The 20,133-nt window shown below is 40.4% G+C and overlaps 1 protein-coding gene across 9 annotated transcripts in view; it reads right to left on the bottom strand.

The window, feature by feature from the left end:
- The window catches only part of LOC121906366 (titin-like), a 22,489-nt gene continuing 2,356 nt past the window's right edge, over positions 1-20,133 (bottom strand). Inside the window, exons 7-33 of one of the 9 annotated variants that reach the window (XM_042425202.1) lie at positions 19,341-19,493; positions 18,997-19,094; positions 18,449-18,621; positions 18,233-18,349; positions 17,240-17,491; positions 16,787-16,921; positions 15,102-16,649; positions 14,515-14,745; positions 14,186-14,410; positions 13,876-14,100; positions 13,512-13,739; positions 13,160-13,405; positions 12,776-12,970; positions 12,421-12,648; positions 12,050-12,220; positions 11,633-11,923; positions 11,230-11,421; positions 10,372-10,565; positions 9,992-10,060; positions 9,841-9,879; positions 9,088-9,150; positions 7,374-7,553; positions 3,581-3,970; positions 2,898-3,020; positions 2,554-2,673; positions 2,380-2,460; positions 1-1,808 (exon numbers count right to left, since the gene is read on the bottom strand). In XM_042425202.1, coding sequence (XP_042281136.1) covers positions 1,779-1,808; positions 2,380-2,460; positions 2,554-2,673; positions 2,898-3,020; positions 3,581-3,970; positions 7,374-7,553; positions 9,088-9,150; positions 9,841-9,879; positions 9,992-10,060; positions 10,372-10,565; positions 11,230-11,421; positions 11,633-11,923; positions 12,050-12,220; positions 12,421-12,648; positions 12,776-12,970; positions 13,160-13,405; positions 13,512-13,739; positions 13,876-14,100; positions 14,186-14,410; positions 14,515-14,745; positions 15,102-16,649; positions 16,787-16,921; positions 17,240-17,491; positions 18,233-18,349; positions 18,449-18,621; positions 18,997-19,094; positions 19,341-19,493 — 5,997 coding nt within the window. In that variant the 3' untranslated portion in view covers positions 1-1,778. Of the gene's footprint in view, positions 1,809-2,379; positions 2,461-2,553; positions 2,674-2,897; positions 3,021-3,580; positions 3,971-4,528; positions 5,370-7,373; positions 7,554-9,087; positions 9,151-9,840; positions 9,880-9,991; positions 10,061-10,371; positions 10,566-10,741; positions 11,422-11,632; positions 11,924-12,049; positions 12,221-12,420; positions 12,649-12,775; positions 12,971-13,159; positions 13,406-13,511; positions 13,740-13,875; positions 14,101-14,185; positions 14,411-14,514; positions 14,746-15,101; positions 16,650-16,786; positions 16,922-17,239; positions 17,492-18,232; positions 18,350-18,448; positions 18,622-18,996; positions 19,095-19,340; positions 19,494-20,133 lie in introns of those variants that run through there. The other 8 variants (XM_042425207.1, XM_042425199.1, XM_042425200.1 and 5 more) reach the window with 8 other exon arrangements.

The following is a 20,133-nucleotide window of genomic DNA, read 5'->3' on the forward strand; positions in this document are numbered from 1 at the left end:
TGCAAAATAATGCATATTTTATTTTTTCCATAAAAAGACAGGGAAAAGTCACAAAGCAACAATATTTTCCATTTTCTAAAAACTATTTTTCTTCATGTGAAATTCTACATTTTCTTCCAGGAGAGGTTGCTGTTTGATGTCCATGTAGCTACAATACCAATGGCTTCTGTTTGAGATAAAAAAAAAAAAAAAGTTTGCTAACAAACATGCTATCTAATAGGAATTCATATATTTTTAAGCATTCTCTCTTCTATGGAAAAGTACACAAGACAGCAAGTGAGAGAGCAATCTACTTCGTCTAGGTGGTAAAAAGGCTTTACAAACTTTGTTGATGATGAATGCAATATTTAACATAGTGACATCTCTAGTGGAAGCCTGGAAACCAGCTTGTGTTGAAACATCACAGTACATCAAATCACATTAAACAGTTCCTACTTTACAAATAAATTACTGTATAGTAGAACATGTAAAAAAGACATTGTGCTCCTATGAGAGAAAAGCCACATATACTGGGACAGCTGCCTTCACCTCTTACACTCATTATTACTGTCACAGACAAGCTTTTATATTTGACCTCACTTGGCTGAACATAAATGTACATTTAAAGTAAGGATGGATATACATATATGAACATTCCTCATACAATCATATGGAGGTCTGTAGTCTTAAAAAGAATATCAAAACCTGAGATAAACAGACCAAAGCTTGTAAAACTTTTATCAACCAAATATATTCAAAGCAATTATGACTATTACGCTATTGAACAAAACATAGGGCTGAGGGAAGCACTCTAGGGTGATATGTAAATTGTTAAAGGTTTGATAGACTTGGTGGACTACAAGAGGAAACGAATAAGAATGATTCAGGGTATCAGGCAAGACAGTTAAGGAGGTCTTAAATAGAGACCTAAAAATTAAGTAAACAGCACAATAGTAACGTACAATTTAATGAGCAGATGGATATGAATAACTTAAAAACCTCAATTTGTACAAATACTATAAAAGCATTAATTCTATAAAATAGAGAAATATTTCAAAATAGATCAATTTTTAATTCAAACTTTACAATAATGTGTAGGCTACTGGTTCTTGGCTGGTTGGGGAAGAAAAAGATTTAGGTTTTTGTACCTGAGCAGTGAACAAAGTCGAACAAGCTGTCCAAATTTAAGCACAGAACATCTCTGTTCACATATTGATGTGAGGTATGTCATTTAATTAAAAAAAATGTCTCTCCTGAATTAAATACACAAGTAAACAAAACAAAACAAAAAAAAGAGTTCCCTTGAATGTAGTCTTAACGTTTCCCTAGCAGCACCAAGGGAATAAATGCTGATAATGGTGTCTAAACTAAAACGGAAACAGTGCATTTGTATAAAATGAACAATGTAAAAACCACTAGGAAATTAAAAAGCATTTAAAAGCAAACATAACTGAGATCACTCAACTGAAAATGCTGTTTTTTTTAACCAATAAACGTGTATTCACTAAGCTTTTCAAACACCAGGATGAGATTATCACTTGATCAAACTTGAGCACTGTGCAGCCCTCCTCTACCTACAATGAAACAGCTCAACTGAAAAAAAGGAAGAAAACAAAGAGGATCTACTAAGTTTATCTACCAAGTTATTCATAACTTTAGGGGGCAGATTTATGAGATATTTCTTTTTTGGATATGTGTGTGTGCTGATAGAGCTGGCCAGTGTGTGTTGAGTGCTGCACTCTGACAAAGGAATACGGGAAGGTGGAGAGTCAAAGGAATAAATGAGGGTGGTGAATCAGTTACAATGATGATGCTCCGCCATCTTTCCCCTGCAAGACAGACATTATGTGCACTTGTTTTAGTCTTTGGTAAAGTCAAAATTATCATCATCATCATCTTCAGTTGATTGGGTGTAAAGGAACAGTTTTACATTATGGAAAATTTGCAGAGTTAGATGACCAAATTGATGCCACGCTGACCTCTGTCAGTTGAATATAAAGCTACAGCCTGCAGATGATTATCTTAGCTTAGCGTGGAGATTGGAAACAAGGGAAACAGCTAGCCTGGTTCCATAATAGAGATATAGTCTGGCACCTAACCTCCCATAAAACCACAACTTCTCAGTTAGATTGTATGGAGTAAAAAAATGAGATATAACACCATAAATAGTGAGCTTTAAAGGTGCTGGTATGCAGATTTTTTTTTACCTTTGACCTAGCTGCTAACACCTTTTTCTAGTCTTTATGCTAGGCTAAGCTAACATTAATTAACAGATATGATCAAACTCTTGGCCAGCAAGCGTATTATTATATTTATTATAGCAAGTGTATTTCCAAAATGAACTATTCCTTTACTATTTTGTGTCATGGGCAGAAAGTTTCTAGTACAGAGGATTTGTACCTTATCTTGGTCGATATCAGAGTCTGCATTTATGACGATTCTCTTCTCCACACGAGTCTCTGAAGAACCACTTTTCACTACCTGTTGGGAGCAGAAAAAATCATAATTGAGAGGCGAATAAATAAAATAAACAGAACATAATAATATAAAGAGAAAGAAGAATGTACTGCTGACCTTTGAGATGTGAGTGGTAGTGGTGGTCACTGTGGTGCCACAAGAGGTTTCTGAGGTAACGGTCTTGGAGCTGGACATAGTTGTGCCATCTTTCTCCTCGACTGTTCCATCAACAGTCACCTGAGAAACAAAAAAAGAAAAAAAAAAGTTGATTGAATTATCACTTTAGGTAGTGTGACTCTGACCTTCAGCCAGGGAAGGTGCAGTGCTTCCTCATGCTCATTTTGGAGCCCCTAGCCTGGTCCTCCCAGACCTGCTTACTCTATAGTGCTGCCATCTCCACCATGCAAACTGAATACCTATAGCTGAGACGATCTGGGCTGAGCAGGTGCTGGAGCCCCTACCTTTGAAGACTCATAGGTGAAGGTCTTGGTCGGGACGATAGGGACCTCTGTGGTGGAGATGCCACTGGATAAGGAGTTGGAGACAGCTGAGATGGTGACTGTCTGGGTCTGCACCAGAGGGGGCTGTGGATGGGAGTATAGCCCTATGAGTGGCTGTTTAACCAGACACCTCAAACCTCACAGCAACCATTTTATTTCACACCATGCATGCCTTTCTAAGCCAATCCCTATATGTACTGATTTTCACCACAACAGCCCTTTCAGCTCACCAAATGACTTTTAAGTTAAGATTTTCTGGAACAACAATCATTGCTACTTCCTTTCCCACCACCAACGATTACAAAAGAAAAAGGGAAAACAGAAAATAAGCCACAAGTGGGTTGGACAGAAGATGAAAGTAAAGTAAACGTGCCAGAGAAGAATGAACTAGTGTTACAGTGACCCATCACCGTAGTTGAGAACTTAGCACACCACTGTGCAACACCTCTGCAGCATCCTGAGTTACATTCACACTGTACATACATAAATCACGCTGCACTTAATGTGCTACTTTTGCAGATTCACAGACAGTGTTCTGTATGTTATGTTGCTGCAAAGGGGTGAGCAAGTGTGGCGGCCTTGAAATCATACAGAGGCCAAGCAGAGAGAGAATCAGCAACACCCTGAGGGAGTCAGAAGGCTACCTGGAAGCAGCGTATGACCTGCGGACCATCACTCATGAAATAGGAGGCTGGGGAACATCCAACTATCCTCCCAGAGCACTCCAACACTCCAGGATATGATGCTTCTTCTTCCTGGATCTCATCTAAATCTTTACCGGAGAGGTCGAGGGAGGGAGGCAGCTGCGCCATCTCCACCTCCACGATGGGCACCAAGGAGGTCTCAAAAACTACAACCTCTTCCTGATCACATGAATCCTCCTCAACAGGAACATCGTGGGCTTCAACACTATCAGGCTCACTCTTGTGGCTCACAGTGGGACTGGGTATGCCTGAAAAGTCCAAATTGCTGCTGGTTTCCACATGTGCAGCCTTTGCCTCTGAACCATCACACTGCGGACTAATGCACACACTCTAAAAAAGACATAACACAGTCACTATGTGATCACTTCCTGCTGATATAATAAATATAGAAAGTATTTACATTGATAAATGTGTATGGATGTGAGTAAAGGTCTGTATAAAGCAGTATCCATTTTATAAGGTACAAAATCTATTGGAAGATACTATGATGAGTGATTTTTAGCTGATATTATTAGTCTATATGACAAAATCAACATTGTTTTAATGCCAAAACTTAACAGAACTTGGTTGCAGACCAATTACATCTCTTCATGGCCACAATCTTCAATCTGTTTTCCAAGCTAATTTCCACTGGACACAAGTTACAGTGAGTAACCAAATAAGATGGATACTGACTACAGGTGTAGCTGCATATTGTATATTCCACCCATGAATATAATTCAGTATGCATCATAATGGAATGGATTCTTTTTTTTGTTTGTTTGAATTTTCTTTCAAGAAGGAGGGATTGCAACAATGACATACGCTCTTGATAGACAGCCATGAGCTAATATATAACAATTTTGTTTAAACAAAATCCAGGCTCCCTGAAAGGAACAAACAATCATATGAACTGTATATGGAATGCCTTTTATTCTTTGGTCAAAAAGTCATGCAACAGGAAGCTCTTGCAGTTGCTACATACTGCTTTGCAAAACACTGGTGAAGGACAAAGAGGTTGGTAAGTATTACAATTAAGCTGCCTCAAGGTCTCCCATCACAGAAATAATATACTGTGACTAAGAGTACGCATAAATTTCACAGTAACCATTTCTAAAGCTTACTTCATGTGGGTTCAGGAACAGGTATATATTTAAAAAAAAAAAAAGAATCACATCACAGTGATCAGCTTATCCGAAGACAATATCTTAAGACAACTGACAATATAAATTTGCCTCAAATTGTGTATAAAAGCAGGCTCAAAGTGATGCGGGCAGACAGTAAAAACCCACAGATAAAAGTCAGTTGTCAGGTAATATTAGTTCATGTATCTATATTGAGTCCAACAGACATAAAAGAAAATGCAGTAGTGGATTCATTGTCATTTCCAGTCCTAATCAGTCTTTGTAGGACATGTCTGTTTGGTGGCTGGAGAAACCAGGAAAATAGTACTGCAGTAGGAAACAGAAGGAGTGAAGATCTTGTTCCACAGAGGCCAGACAAAAAAAAAGGCAGCTTCTCAAGTGGAGCAGATGATGAGAAATGAAGAATGCTACAGTGATGTTGTAGAGGAGGCGAAGGAAGGAGAGGAGGAGAAGAGAAAAGCTAGAGGTTGATGGGTAGGTGACTAGGTGTGGTCTCCATGGGTCACACTCACACCTGTGTGGGATTTCCACAGGGTCCAGACGGCCCCTCAGCTGCGTTTGGAGTAGAAGTCTAGCAGGGGGCCGCGCGGGAGGCGGATGACAAACTGAGGGGGGAGGAGGAGGAGGAGGAGGAGGAGGAGGGAAGAGAGATGAGAGGGATGAATTTTGAAATTTCTGCAATGACTAGCATTGAACTGAACTTGTAAAAAGCCAGAGTTGGGCAAGAACAGATTTTTTTTAAATGTAAAATTCAGATATAATAGCATGGCAGAAGTGTAATTTTTGTCATTCAGAGCATGGAAATATTGGCACATGCATTTTAACATGCATCTTTACATTTATTTCCATGTCCTACATCTCACTTAAGACTGAAAAGACAGAAAGTCATCCACACTTGTAGTATCTTATGTAAACAAGGGATGTACTTTATATTTTATCTTTTTCAAATGGAAATATCTTTGGCAGTTATGGTAAACTGTACGCCTGTATAGCCAGCATTCATCTACTTTGAGGACATTAAATTGATACAGATGGCCTATAACTACCCACTGCTGTGTTATGTCTGAGTGGTGAAAGTGATTTGATCTGGCTGGAGGTTTCTAGCCCTCAATAAAGCTATGCTCTAAAAACGTAACTAATCTGAAATAACATACGTTTAGCTGTAATACAGGCTCATACTATTAGTAGCATTTGTCTTTTTTCAATAGACCCAAACCAAAGGTCAAGTAGAATGACGAACTGGCTGTTACAATGGAGCTCAAACAGTGCGTGTCCACTCTGCTTGGTAGAAGACATTTGACCAGTGTCATTAAGCTGACATGTAATTGCTTATGTCAGTTTGTACATTTGTTCCGATTCATTTCCTCGCTGCCAGCTCTAAGCTGTCACTTTTGCTTTGCGTTCAGGCTAATGCAGCCTGACAATATGATGGACTTGGAGGCATTAATCTCCATGTGCAAAAGTGGTTTGTGTCCAAGCACTTATGCTGCAGTTACGAGTAAGTCACACCAAAAGGCATGCAAAATGAATCTCCATAGGTTTCTAGTTCACTTTAATGTAATCATTTTAACTGCAACATAACTATTAATACCAGTGATGATGTGATAGTGTTACTCCAATACTGGAATCATGTGATAGGTACGATGTTGTTAGAGATCATGGGGTAATAACTGCTGATACAACTGTGAATGAGACCTTGTCTCTTCATGGAAAAAATAACCAATGCTTGGAGAATGCAGCAGCAACAAAAGGGCAAAAGCAGCATGAAAAGAAAATGTGCAAAACAGAAATCATTAAAAGCATAAAGAGGGCTCATCAATGAAGGAGCGATAGAGAAGAGGGGGGAGAGGTAAATTCTGCTCAGTGTGAGAACATGCAAAACCGCAAGGAAGTGGTCATCTCTGGGTCATGCAGTAAAATTTCAACGTCAGGTCTGTCAGTCATGCAACAGGGACATGTCAGGGGTCAGAGGCATCCGATGCACATAAGATGAACCAAAAGAGTTCTAAGAGAGTGGACAACCTGTCCCAAAGATGCCTCACCCACATCAGTCTTTTATGTGAAAATGCAAAAGTACAAACCCTATTCAACAAGTCCAACTGCATTCTTCATACACATGCATGTGTCGCATACCACATGCCATTGTCTCGAATAGGTCTGTACATGCACACACAATCCATCACAACTCATTACTGTCAAAGAACGAGGAATGACAACTGGAAGAGCCTGATCCCCTCCTCTGTGTTTTTCTTTCATTTGAATATATCGGTCATGTGAAACAAGAATCTGATCTTGTGCTGAAATTATGCAAAATATAATCCAAATTACACACAATTTCAAGAAAAAATACTTAAACACAAGACATAAACTAGAATATCAGGTTCTTCTGTTCCAATACAAATCCATGCACACTGCTCACACTAGTGCAGTGATGTTTTCCAAACAAATTCAGAGCCATGGAAAACAAATGAGATGATATACTGTATGTATAAATGCAACAAGTCAGTTCAGGAATTGATAATTCTCATAATGTAATTAACATTTGATTTCCTGAACCGACAAACTCAATCAACTAACTTGGTGTCAAGTGGCTGCTGTGGGAGACTTACCCCATCTGCACTGGGCAGAGGCTGACCATTGATACCCAGTGTGCGGAATGGAGAGTGCGTGGACAAACGCTTGTCCCATTCACTGGGTCTGGACTCTGGGACAGATTCCATGAAGTTCCTCTTCAGCTCACTGATACTGGCATGATGCTTGAGCAGGTCCTCATTAGGTTTATCGAAGTCCTGTACATGGAGGAAAGCCGAGAGGGGAAGGACAGAGTGGGGGGAGGGTGCCAGGAAATTTGACAGAAACAAATGGAGCCAGAACATATTAAGGAGAGGATGACAAGGATAGATAGTGAAGGTTGGACAGGAACAGGGAAGACGAGGGAATATATAGAGAGGTTTGTAGTTGGCAGAGAGGGAACAATTAACAGGAGAGGACAAAGAAAAGTAAAAAAAAAAAAAGTCAATTAATGTTGCTTTTCTGCTGCTGTCATGAAATTTGTGCTGAATTATTTCTGATTAACTGAATAAGCAGAAGCAGGGTTAGTGTTTCTAAGAGTATAACATAAATTAGAAGGAGCCAGAGCTTAATTATTTTAGATTATAGCACAATGTGGGTTCTTGATAGATTATCAGTAACTCCTTTTCAAAATGCAAATTAACTGAGACGAGACATTGTTTTATATGGGAAAGATTCAGAGAATATTTAGAGGAGTCAGTTCCATGATTTATCAAAAGTTGATCATTATTTGAAGTTCTGGATGTGTACAAGCTATAAACCAAACAGCACAGCATTATGGTTTTATTTCATAGCATTAGGCTTGCAGTGAAACACATCTTGAAAACAGGCTGCAAATCAAAAGAGCAAGAGAGGTGATGACAGCAGACATGGTAGAAGTTGTCGAAGGATGAAGCCTCAGTGTAAATGGAAACCTGTTCATTTGACACGAATGAACAAAAGCAAAAACAGCAGCACTGATTTGGCAACATTTAGCAGCAAGTTGATCTTTATGGACAACAGCAAGTAATCAACACTCATATTAAGTCACATACTACAGGAAATGTTCTAGTAATGAACACCAGTGTTTGTTAACTGTTAATCATGACCTACTGTGGTGCTGAAGAGCAACTTAATGATAAGTGTTTCCCCAAAATGTAATTCCTTTCATACATAACAGCAAAGATGTATGACTGGGTACAATTATTTTCATTTTCATTCCCCTCGTCGTTGATTTGCATATTTGCTGAGAAAGTGCAATGCAGTGCACTATTGGCAAGATAGAAAATGAGACAGAGAGAAGATGGAGGTAGGAAGAGCAAAAGCAGGAACAGGAGAATACTGATGATCTGGAAAAAATATATTTCATGTAAAAATGGAGCTGGTTGTGAATCCTGACTTGAAAAGCTAACAGTCTAGGAAAGCTCTTGCTGTCCCTCATCATCTTAAACCTCGGGCACATCAACCACATCACAGGGCTGACCAATAGGGACAGTTTTACAGATGCTATAAAGTGCAGCATCCAATCCTAATCCAATACTTATTTGTCTTAAATTCAACAGCACTCTCCTGAAACAACTGGATTAGCATTATGTTGTGTCACACATACACACACGTAGTAAGTTATCCACACAGCAAATCATATATGCTGATGCAAAAAAAAAAAAAAAGTGAAATATTGCAGCATGCAAGCGTGATATTAAAACCACAGCCAGAGTGCCAAAGAGCAAGAAAACACAGCTAGAGACGGACATCTCCAGAAGGAATACAAACCTCCAACATTAAAAGGCTATGCCTGATATAAATTGAGTCACCCTCAATTTTCTTAGCTCTTTTCTGTGAAAAATGAAAAGAACAAAAAAAGTGTGGGTTTCAGTTTCCTGGTGTGTTGGCATCAAACTGCCACACCTTGGACATGCATACTACAAAGTTCACTAAAGTGTTAATACAATAGACAAGAAAGGTTGTGAGGACTCTGCATGCAAAACAGTTTGGGGCCAAGTGACTATAATCCTAACGAAACAAGGAACATAGGTCTCTAGAGAATTGTCTTAATGTTTCTATTCTTATAATGAGTGAAGAAATAAAGAATGGTGGAGTGACAGAAGTGTGATAAAACAACAGTTATCATGCACCATTTAAGTGAAGTGCTTGTAATCCATAATCATGCATGTGCATTCCAGGGTTTACAAATACAGCAAGCAATGAGAAGAAATGAATGCCTTGTAAACCTACAGTATATACAGCTAAATTGTGTAAAATCTTGAGACAAGCAGTCTCTTCATATTGAAGTTCTATTATTCTATTAAGGCCAGCTTCTGACTCTTCACATATGCTTTCCATTCTTACATTTTCTGTCTGTTAAAATGTACTGTATGTGCCTTGAACCTGATGTGGATTTCACTTAGCCATATGGAAGCACAACGTGAGAAGAGGGTGAAATTAATCTTTCGGAAGGAGCCCTATATTACCAGAATGGAGGTGGAGAAATGGTTATGGAAACATGAACAAGGCTAAGAATCTGACCTTTCGCATTCGCACCACTTCTGTGCTCATCACCTCAGACTGGGAGAAGAGAGGGACACATGTTAGCATCCTCTGCTTGTTGGCTTTAACACTCTTACACAGCTTAGCCATAATGGAAACATGCCTTCTGAGGCCATTGTCTGACACTAACCTGAATTTCCCCATTGATGCTGGTTATCAGTGAAATCTCTTCTTCCCTCTGGTCCCTCCACACTGCTGACTACAGCAGCAAGAGAGACACAGTTCAGAGAATTGCTGCTCAGTAGCTTTGTATATTTCATTATTATTGACCATAAAGCATTTACATTAAAAGTTCTTTATAGTTTTATAGCTACCTACAATAAAAATACCCAGACAACTGCTATGAGGACAAATAATTTGCTGATTACCTAATAATGGCACCAGCTTTTTTTGGGAGAGATGTTTAACATACATATATGAGGCAATATTTTTTGTGTCCATAAAATTACAGATTTTCTGTTGAAAGTACATAGAAAAAAGTTTAAAACACTAATCAGGAAAATTGAATACCTTGATGTCAGTTTTTGAGGGCTCCACAGCTTCTACAGTGACCTCCAGCTTCCTTTCCTCCTTGCGGCTGGTCTTCATTGGAGTGGAGGTCTGGGGCTGGTCAAGAGGGGCCATGGGGATCCCTGCCTCTGCCAGAGCAGCCTGGGAGAAGACTGGAGCACTGACGGGACGGGTGCCCCTCTGTGTGCTCACCACTGGACAAAATACAGACAAAATGCAAATGTGAATGAAGTGAAATCTGTTTTTATCACAGTTGGCGGGATTAGACTGTATGCACATTTGACATGATCTTCACAAGGTAAAATGTACACTGAAACAGTTATCGCATATAAATAGCACACATTAGTTCAAAATGCCACATCTTACTCACAGTCTCAAGCCTCGATGTGATCAGGAAAGTGCAAACATTGCAGGGCAGGAGTATACTGTACCTTAAATGCTTTGTTTATTCTCCTTTAAGAGGACAAACACATGTCCGAGCTTGAGGTATACGAGAAGCAAATCCACAAAGTGGAATGAGAGATAAAGCGCAGCTCAGTTCTTGTTATGATCCGATGGTGGATGCAAAAGCAGATGATGTTAGGCAGCAAAGAGCTAAAAAGCTCAATGTGGTTGACGCGATGAAAGGCCGAGATTAGAAAGCGTTATTTCCTCAATCCGCAAAACACAGTGCAGTCAGAAATCCTTGAATAATGATGAACATGCATTGCCATCAGTGGACACGTTTCCAGTTTATGCTGTAAACGGGCTGAAAAGTCTTAACCTGATGTTAATAAGCGTTTCATGGAGTGAAGAAAGAGTGACCATGTGTGAGCTGCACATCTGCAATTCAACAAAACAAAACAGGCAAAAAAATACCTGTCTCCTTGAGGCCAACATCTAGTAGAACAAACCAATCATCATTGATATGTGTGTGTGTGAGTGGACGTCTTTCTTCCAGGATTCGTCTCTCAAACTGAGGTCTTGTCTCAGAGACAGCAATCCTCTTTCTGGCCTCAGCAGTTGGAGGTCTGACTTCCGCCAGGAATCGGATGCCCTCAGGGACAGCAACTAATGCAAATACACAACCAGTTTCAGGTAATATTGTGGAAATAATACAAAGGACAAAATATTAGGACACCAGCATTTACAGTGAGGTAGAACGATCAATAAAATTGTTGAGCCTTGAGACACAGTAGGTGCACAATAAGCATCGTGTTATGGAATTATTATGCATTGTAAAACAAACTCAAAAAGAAATCCTGAATCCTTTTGACTATACCTGATTTCTTAGGAGCCACATCCAGAAGAATATACCAATCGTCCTCCACCTTTCTCACTGTTGCACTGGGTTTCTGCTGTGGCATCTTCTCCTGCTGCCACATCTCCTCCACTACAATTCTCTGCTGTGCTTTCTGTGCTACTGTTGGACGCGGTTTCTGCTGTATCATCTTCTCCTGCTGCCACATCTCCTCAACTATAGTAATTTTCTGCTGTGTTCTCTGCTCTATGGCTGCAAACTCTTTAGATGGTCTTACTTCAGGATACATACGGACAGGTTCAGCCACTGGCACTGATGTAGAATACACACAAAGAAATTTCAAATCAACCTCAGCAACTCATGTGAACCTCAAAGTATGACCTTCTCAGTCATGACATAATTCAATTGTCTGTCTACAAAAAAAACCCATCAGAATACCTGGTACTTTTGCTGCAACATCTAGTAGCGCAAACCAGTCATCATCCACCTTTCTTGGTTGTGGCGGTTTAATTTCCACAAACTGCACAGGTGGCCTCACGTCTTCCATGATGATTTTTTGTTTTGGTTCAATGGGTGCCACCACATCCATAATACGCTCAACCACAGCAACTAACACAGAAAAATATGTATAAATAAATCGGATGCAGTGGCTGAAAACTGATATAATCATTGATTTTTGACTTATGAGCTATTTCAAAAATTAAAGCAAACAAAAAAGCATCAGGTGCATATGCAGGCCTGCTTATTAGCCACCACTTAAATTAGCCTTTTACCAGAGTATATGGAGACCCTTTGGTAATGAAAGGTACCTGGTGGTATGAAGACAGGCTTTTCTCGAATGATGTCACACAGGACAAACCAATCATCTTCTCTCTCTGGCGGTGGTGCGATTGGGCTTGGTCTCATTTCAGAAAGATGTACCTCTTCTTGCCTGCTCTCCGCACCAATTATCATCTTCTTCCATGTTCTAGTCTCAGTTGTTGTCACCTCAACCTCAAATGTCTCCCTCATCTCCGGAATAATTTCAACAGTGGCAACTGGCACAGAGAGAGTCAAAAGAACTGAGTGACACTAGCTTTTTCATAGCACAAATGTTCAACTTTAAAGCGGAATGAAAAAAGGGACTTCGGTAGCCAGGGGTGCAAATGCATATTAGCTGTATACCTGATGGTTTTATGACTGCCTCCTCACGAACAGCATCTAACAGCACAAACCAGTCATCATCTCTCTCTGGCAGTGGCTGGGAAGGCTGCTGTCTAATCTGTTCAAGATCAACCTGCGGCAGTTTCTGCTCTATGCTTTTCACTTCAATTTCAGGTTGAATATCTGGATAGATTTTAGCTGGTTGTGGCACAGAAACTGAAAACAAACAACAAATGTATACCTCAGTTTGAGCCAAGGTGCAGAAGCCTTATATTTCTACAGGGTAACAATGGAAATTATATTTGAATAGTTTGATGACACACACAGTTCATTTGTAGGATGGATCTAGTTTGGGGTGATGATATGTGTGAAAAGAGAATAGGGAAATGTGAAGGATGTGGGTACCTGGAGGCACAAATGATGTCTCTTTGGGAACAACATCCAGCACCAGAAACCAGTCATCATCTCTTTCTGCGACTGGCTGAGATATTTGCTGCTCAGGGATTATTTGCTTGGGAACCTTCTTTTCCTCTTTCTGCACCATGATCTCTTCAATTACAACCTCCTTCCTGGACTCTACTACTGCTACTGTTTCAACCACAGTAGAAATTCTCTCTTCAGAATAAACCTGGACATACTCAGCCATGGTGACTATTGACAAAGAGAATGAATGAGGATTGTAAGACATTAAAACCAAGAAGCTGACAAAATAAGCATTTAAGTCTTAAGAAAGAGCATGTGGGAGAGTCGGCAATACCTGGTGGCACAAACGATGGTTCTCTAGTGGGAGCATCCAACAGCACAAACCAGTCATCTTCTATTTCTTTCACAGCCTTTGGCAGTGCTATGACTTGCTCTTGCTTTTGTTTTACTTCTCTTTCTTCTACAACATCCTCCACTATTTTCTCTCTCTGTTCAACTGCTGTGATTGCAACCACAGAGACTGGTTCTTCGGGGGACACCTCAACATGTTCTGCAACAGCGACTACAACAAAAGAGATAAAAATCCTCAGACAGTGTACACTGGTCAAGGGCTTTAAGAATAAAAGTGCCAGCAAAAGCTAAGGATAATTGCTTGCTCTGATAAAGCTGTGAATCAGTGCAGGGGATTTTAGCAATACCTGGTGGTACATATGATGTTTCTCTGGGAGCAACATCCAAAAACACAAACCAATCATCATCTCTCTCTTTCACTGGCTGTTGTGGGATTTCTTGCAGATGTCTTGGTGCCTCTTCTATTATCTTTCTCTCTTCAATTACTACTTCCTTAATCTCTTCCTCCGCTGCGGTTCGAACCACAGAGATAAAACTTTCTGCGTGCATCTGGTATTGTTCTTTCAAGGTAACTGATATAAGAAGAAAAAGTTGTTAATACAAGGCAGAAGAAAGCCAAAGTTGTTTTAAAAACAGCATAAGGGATTTTACTAGTACCTGGTGGTACATAAGATGTTTCTCTGGGAACAACATCCACCAACACAAACCAATCATCATCTCTCTCTTTCACTGGCTGTTGTGGGATTTCTTGCAGATGTCTTGGTGCCTCTTCTATTATCTTTCTCTCTTCAACTACTACTTCCTTTATCTCTTCCTCCGCTGCGGTTCGAACCACAGAGATAAAACTTTCTGCATGCATCTGGTCTTGTTCCTTCAAGGTAACTGATATGAGTAGAAACAGTTGTTAATGCAAGTAGCAAGCATAATACGACTCACTAGAGAGCCAAAGTTGTTTTGAAAAGCAGCACAGGGGATTTTAGCAGTACCTGGTGGAACATAAGACGTTTCTCTTGGAACAACATCCAGCAACACAAACCAGTCATCCTCTCTTTCTGTGATGGTGTGTGGCGGTTGGATCTCTGGTATATGTCTTATTTCCTCTTCTCTTATTGTTCTCTCTTCTACCATTACGCCCCCTACATCCTCAACTGTTGTAACCTCAGTCTTTGAGATGAAATACCTTCCTTCATCCACCTCAACACGCTCGACTAAGGTAACTGATGAGAGTAAAGAAACAACAATGTCAATGACAAAAGGCCATTCTCAAGTATATTAATAATATGATAATGGGTGCAAATACAAAGTCAAGCATCTTAAATGCATCATCATGGCATCTCACTGTAGTAAAATGTCAAAAAAGATGTTTTGGGGGTATTTCTGAACCTTTCATATTTGTGTTTCTACCCCTTTTGCACCATTAGGATATCTTCAACTTAATTTTTATGTCAGTTCTATTATCCTTACTTCGACAACAAATCAGTTGTGGAAAAAAGAAATTCTACTGATAGTTTTGGAGAGATTAGTTTCTTTACAAATGGAGGTCTAAAGCTGTTTGTACAATGATATACTGTACCTGGTGGTTTGACAACAGCCTTGTATGGAGGGTGGTCAAAAAGTATGAACCAGATATCCCTATCTTCCACCTGAGATTGATCCTCAGCCTGAAGCCTCTCTGTAACTTCTCCCTCAGTTCTCTCCTCCAGTATTGCTGTCTTATGCCATTTCTTCTCTTTCTCTAGCCTCTCCTCAGATATTACTCCAGACTGTATCTGCATATTTTCCATATCTTCCTGCTGCTGCCATCTATCTTCTACAATTGTCACTCTCTTCTTAGTCCTTCGCTCCACTTTCTGGTATGAAACTACAGAAGTGGTACTGATGACATCTGGAGAGCCAAACTTCTGCTCCACTTCATCTTGCCATTCCTTTTCTATCTGATGTAGCTTGTCTCTCATACTATCATCTAACATGCTCTCATCTGTCACCTCTTTTTTGCTCCACTGCATCACCTTAGTCTCCTCCTCCTCCTCAGGCAACACGTCTTTCAAATACTCCTGCTTTATTTGCTCTTCCAATTCATCCACTCCATCCTCCTTTATTGTCTCAATCCTGCTCACAAACTTTGAGGTACTGATGACAGCTGGAGAGCCAAACTTCTGCTCCACGTCTACTTGCCATTCCTTTTCTATTTGACGTAGCTTGTCTTTCAAACTATCATCTAACAAAGTCTCATCTGTCACCTCTTTTTCACTCTCCTGCTTCACCTTGGTCTCCTCCTCCTCCGCCTCAGGCAACAAGCCTTTTAAAAACACCTCCTTTATTTGGTCTTCCAATTCATCCACTTCATCCTCCTTTTTTGTCTCAATCCTCCTCACAATTTTTGTGGTGCTGATGACATCTGTAGAGCCAAACTTCTGCTCTATCTCGTCTGGCCATTCCTTTTCTATCTGATGTAGCTTGCCTCTCAAACTATCATCTAACAAACTCACACCTATCACCTCTTTTTCACTCTCCTGCTTCACCTTGGTCTCCTCCTCCTCCGCCTCAGGCAACAAGCCTTTTAAAAACACCTCCTTTATTTGGTCTTCCAATTCATCCACTTCATCCTCCTTTTTTGTCTCAATCCTCCTCACAGTTTTTGTGGTGCTGATGACATCTGTAGAGCCAAACTTCTGCTTCACTTCATCTTTCCATTCTTTTTCTATCAGATGTAGCTTGTCTCTCAAACTATCATCTAACAAACTCACCCGCTTTCTTTGCTCTTCCAGTTCATCCACTTCATCCGCCTTTTTTGTCACAGATATTTTCACCACTGTTTCTGTTACATCGTCAACTTGTTTGACCTCTTCCTCTATTAACTTAGCTACCTCTTCCTTCCCCAGTTCCTCTTCTATTACTTCCTGGAGTCTCTCTGCCATCTCATCCACTTCTTGGAGCCTTTCCTCTAAATCCCTCACTTCCCTCAGCCTCTTTTCCAAAACATGCGCATCTTTCAGCTTGTCTACCAAGATCACTTTTTCCCGCAGCCTCTCAATGATCTCATGATTAGTCACTTCCTGCTCTACTACATGCATCATCTGCTTATTCTCCTCCTGGAGCTGGAACTGGGCTGGAGGAGAGACTGGGAGGAGCAGAAGTGAAAGTTAAACTATGATGCATGACACAAACTAAAATTTGATTGATAGTGCAGGCTGTGTAAGTGTTTTTTTTACAAGTTGTATTCATATTCTGAAAATGCTTACACACAAAGGAACTCACATGGGCGTTTATCAACACGCTCAAGCAAAGATAGATCGAGGAATCGGTCAAAGTACAGGAACCAATCGTCTTGCTGTTTCAGTGATGGTTGCCATAGCCTATCCACAGAGCTCATTTTTGTCAAGCTGAGCTTAGCTGACAACATCAAGGGGAAAAAATGCACTTTTATACCAAATCAGCAAATACACATAAAACTCACATTCAAATTGCAAATGGCTGAAAGCAAGGAAGAATGTGTGGTTTCTATAAAAGCCTTGGCACATAATGCTTATAGAAGCTGCATTCAGAAAGTGCATGCTGGCCACAATAAACTAAAAAAATTTGACATATTTTTTTAGAAATCAAACTCAGGGTACAAAGGCAAAATACTGCAGGTCTAGAATTATTTAAGGCAAACTGCTTAATCAAGAGAAAATGTGGATAAAGACCAGCGGGTGTCACAAGCGTATATACCTGGCTGCTTCACAAAATCAAAAGGTGGGACAAAGGGAAAAGGAGGGTGTCGATGGAACTGGTTAGACCACTCATCTTCCTTTCTCCACTGCTGCTGCTCATCAGATGCAAGCTCCAGCCATGGCTGACTGACTGTCTGGGTGACAGTTTGAGAGCCAGCCTGCCCAGTTTCCTCCACCATTATTGTGACTGTTCGAACAGACTGCCCCTCCTCCCAGGACTGAACGAATGTCTGCTCAGACTCTCCTCTGGCTGTGAAGAGATGACGAGGTGATGGAAGTTATGTAATGGTTAAGCTGGAGAGATGACGGCCACAGTGAACGCTTCACAGTGCTTCAAGCATGTTTTTTGACCAAGCAAGATGCCAAGCATTTGTACCAGACCATTGTGAGTCCAGTAAGCTGAGGTTAGTACAAAGCTCAATGAAAAGTGACTCTGATCTGGCCATGTAGCACAAATGCTACGTCCTTTGTAACAAGAACCAGATAAAAAAAGGTGAAATTGCCTGTTAGATCTATCCTGTGTTTAAATAACAGTCAACAATAGTCAATGGAGCAATAATGAGTGAGTCAGTCAAGGTGTTGAACACAAAGCTACAAGCGTACAAGCAAATGAAAGCCATTGTGCAACAAACATCAAACAGCAACTTCTGAGAAAGCCAAGAAATGAGGAACAGCAGCCTCAAGACTGGAAATGCCACTAAATGCGGAGTTATGGGTGTGAGGAAACTCCATGTTTTTTCTTTCAGAGTTCAGTGACCAAAGCTACCCTGGGATCATGCCAGGGAAAGTACAAGGTGGGTCTCATTATCCACATGTCTGAACAGGTCACCGTTCTGAATAGTTAATGATCTGTGCCGCAGCTGAAACACAAGGTTTAAGGGCATGAAAGCAAATGAACCAGAATGGATGGGTATGTTAAATGATGCGATAAGGCCGTTAGCGAGTGACAACAAAATAAAGCGCCGGTGCAGCTCCACACAGTTCCTGGTACCTGTGAATTCAGAGGATGGCTGGGATTTGTCAGAATCCAGTGTAAGTGACGAATCATCAACCTGAGACCCGGTTGATGCTGAGAGTTGTTGCAGGAACTGGAGAGTCTCCTCTCCAGCTGCAGCAGCGAAACAAGCCAAAGAATAGTTTATAGAATCACTTATATTACCAAATACTTGTGTGATACAAAAATGTGGCTTCACACACTTGCACATACCTCCATCTAGGTTACGGGACAGACGCTTGCTTGCTGAGCGTGTGAAGCGAGGGGCTGGGCGGTCAATCATGGAGCTGGCCTGGCGGGTCTGGGCCTGAGTGCGTCCGCTGTACCTGAACTTAGAGCCCAAAACGAGGAAGCGGCGTGACGAGGGGGGCTCAACTGTTGGAACCCTGAGGGACAAACACATTCATTTAATTTTCATCTACACGCCTCTTAATCAATTTTCCAATTTCAAATCAAAATTATAAGTTATATCATATCACATTGTATGACTTTGTATTGCCTACAAGGTGGTATTATTATGTAACAGCAACTTTGCTCTCTGTCTTACTGAGAAGAGAAAACCCTTGAGGTGTAATTCTAAGGTCAGGGCCATGGATATGTAGCTTCTCATCTGTGGTTAAACTGCCAGGGAGCCAATATAGGGATTAAGCTGCAGAGACCAGTTAGCCAATTATCCAAGGGATAGACAAAACCTGGGAATGACCTCTGTTGCCAGGCAGGGAAATGTCATTGAGAGTAGGGCAAGATCAACCTGTTCTTACCTGAAGAAGGTATGGTGTTCAACGCAAACTTTCCACAGCTTCTTTGAGGCTTTGTAGTTTGGCAGTTTGAAGCCAATTGTGCTTTCATACTGCTCTTGCTGTAGGCAAAGAAACAAATATAAAGTAAAAGTCAAACATAATGATGTTACGTTGATCATATTATCCCATTTAATCCAACATAACAAAAGTCAAGGGAATGAGTCCAGTTTAATAAATTCTTCATTTAAGTGCTGTGGGGTTTAGGGGAAAGGGCCAGTGGATGCAGTAAGTGGACAGGATAAAGTAAAAGAAAAATTATCTGATTAAAATAAATGACAGAATGGAAAATGTAAATTTAGATTTACCTCCGATGGCCGGATCTTAATAAAGAAGCTGCTGCGTTTGTAAGAGATCTTGAGGACTTTGGGCCAAGGGAAACGGTTGATTCTCAGCTTGTCCTTGTAAACCATCAAACCACTAGAGCAAACCCCCAGTGTAATGTCGACACCATCAAGATCCTGCATACACATAAAAAAAAAAAGAGGATGAAAAAGTTATAGTACTGCACACCATTGCACACACCCTACACTTACAACAGATGGTCACTAGGAGGCAGACTTTTTCATACTATGATGCGGTAGATTTTGAGGTCATGGGAGTTGGAGTAAATCTCTTCAATTTTTCTGAAAGGGGGCAGACATTAATTTTGTAATTAAAATCTGGAAGCTACTGATGTCAAAAAAAAGAAAGAGTGCTGTCACAAAATGATGAAATGCATTTTAAAAATGAAAGGAAATCGATGCATACTTGAACCATGGACCTTGGCATTTTAGAGTATCCATGAAAAACATGCACCGGAATTGCAGTGCAAAGAGCCTGTAATAATACACACTCCATTTCATTAAAAGACTGAGGTAGATATTGTTTGGTTGTATAGTTGTTTGAGGTAGTTCTTCTCCAGTGAAACCAATTAATACTTCACAGATTGATGAGAAACTTTTGAATGTTGACCTTAAAATAATAAAACACTGACCCTTAATTGTGCTAAAAACAAGAATCCATCAATAGCACTGTCTGTAGTTCAGTTCCCTTTTGCATATTGTCAACCTCTCTTGAGCTGGAGGTAATAACTGAGACTTGATTTAGGAGAAGCTGCAT

This window comes from Thunnus maccoyii, chromosome 10 (genome assembly GCF_910596095.1).
Source record: "Thunnus maccoyii chromosome 10, fThuMac1.1, whole genome shotgun sequence".
Lineage (NCBI taxonomy): Eukaryota > Metazoa > Chordata > Actinopteri > Scombriformes > Scombridae > Thunnus > Thunnus maccoyii.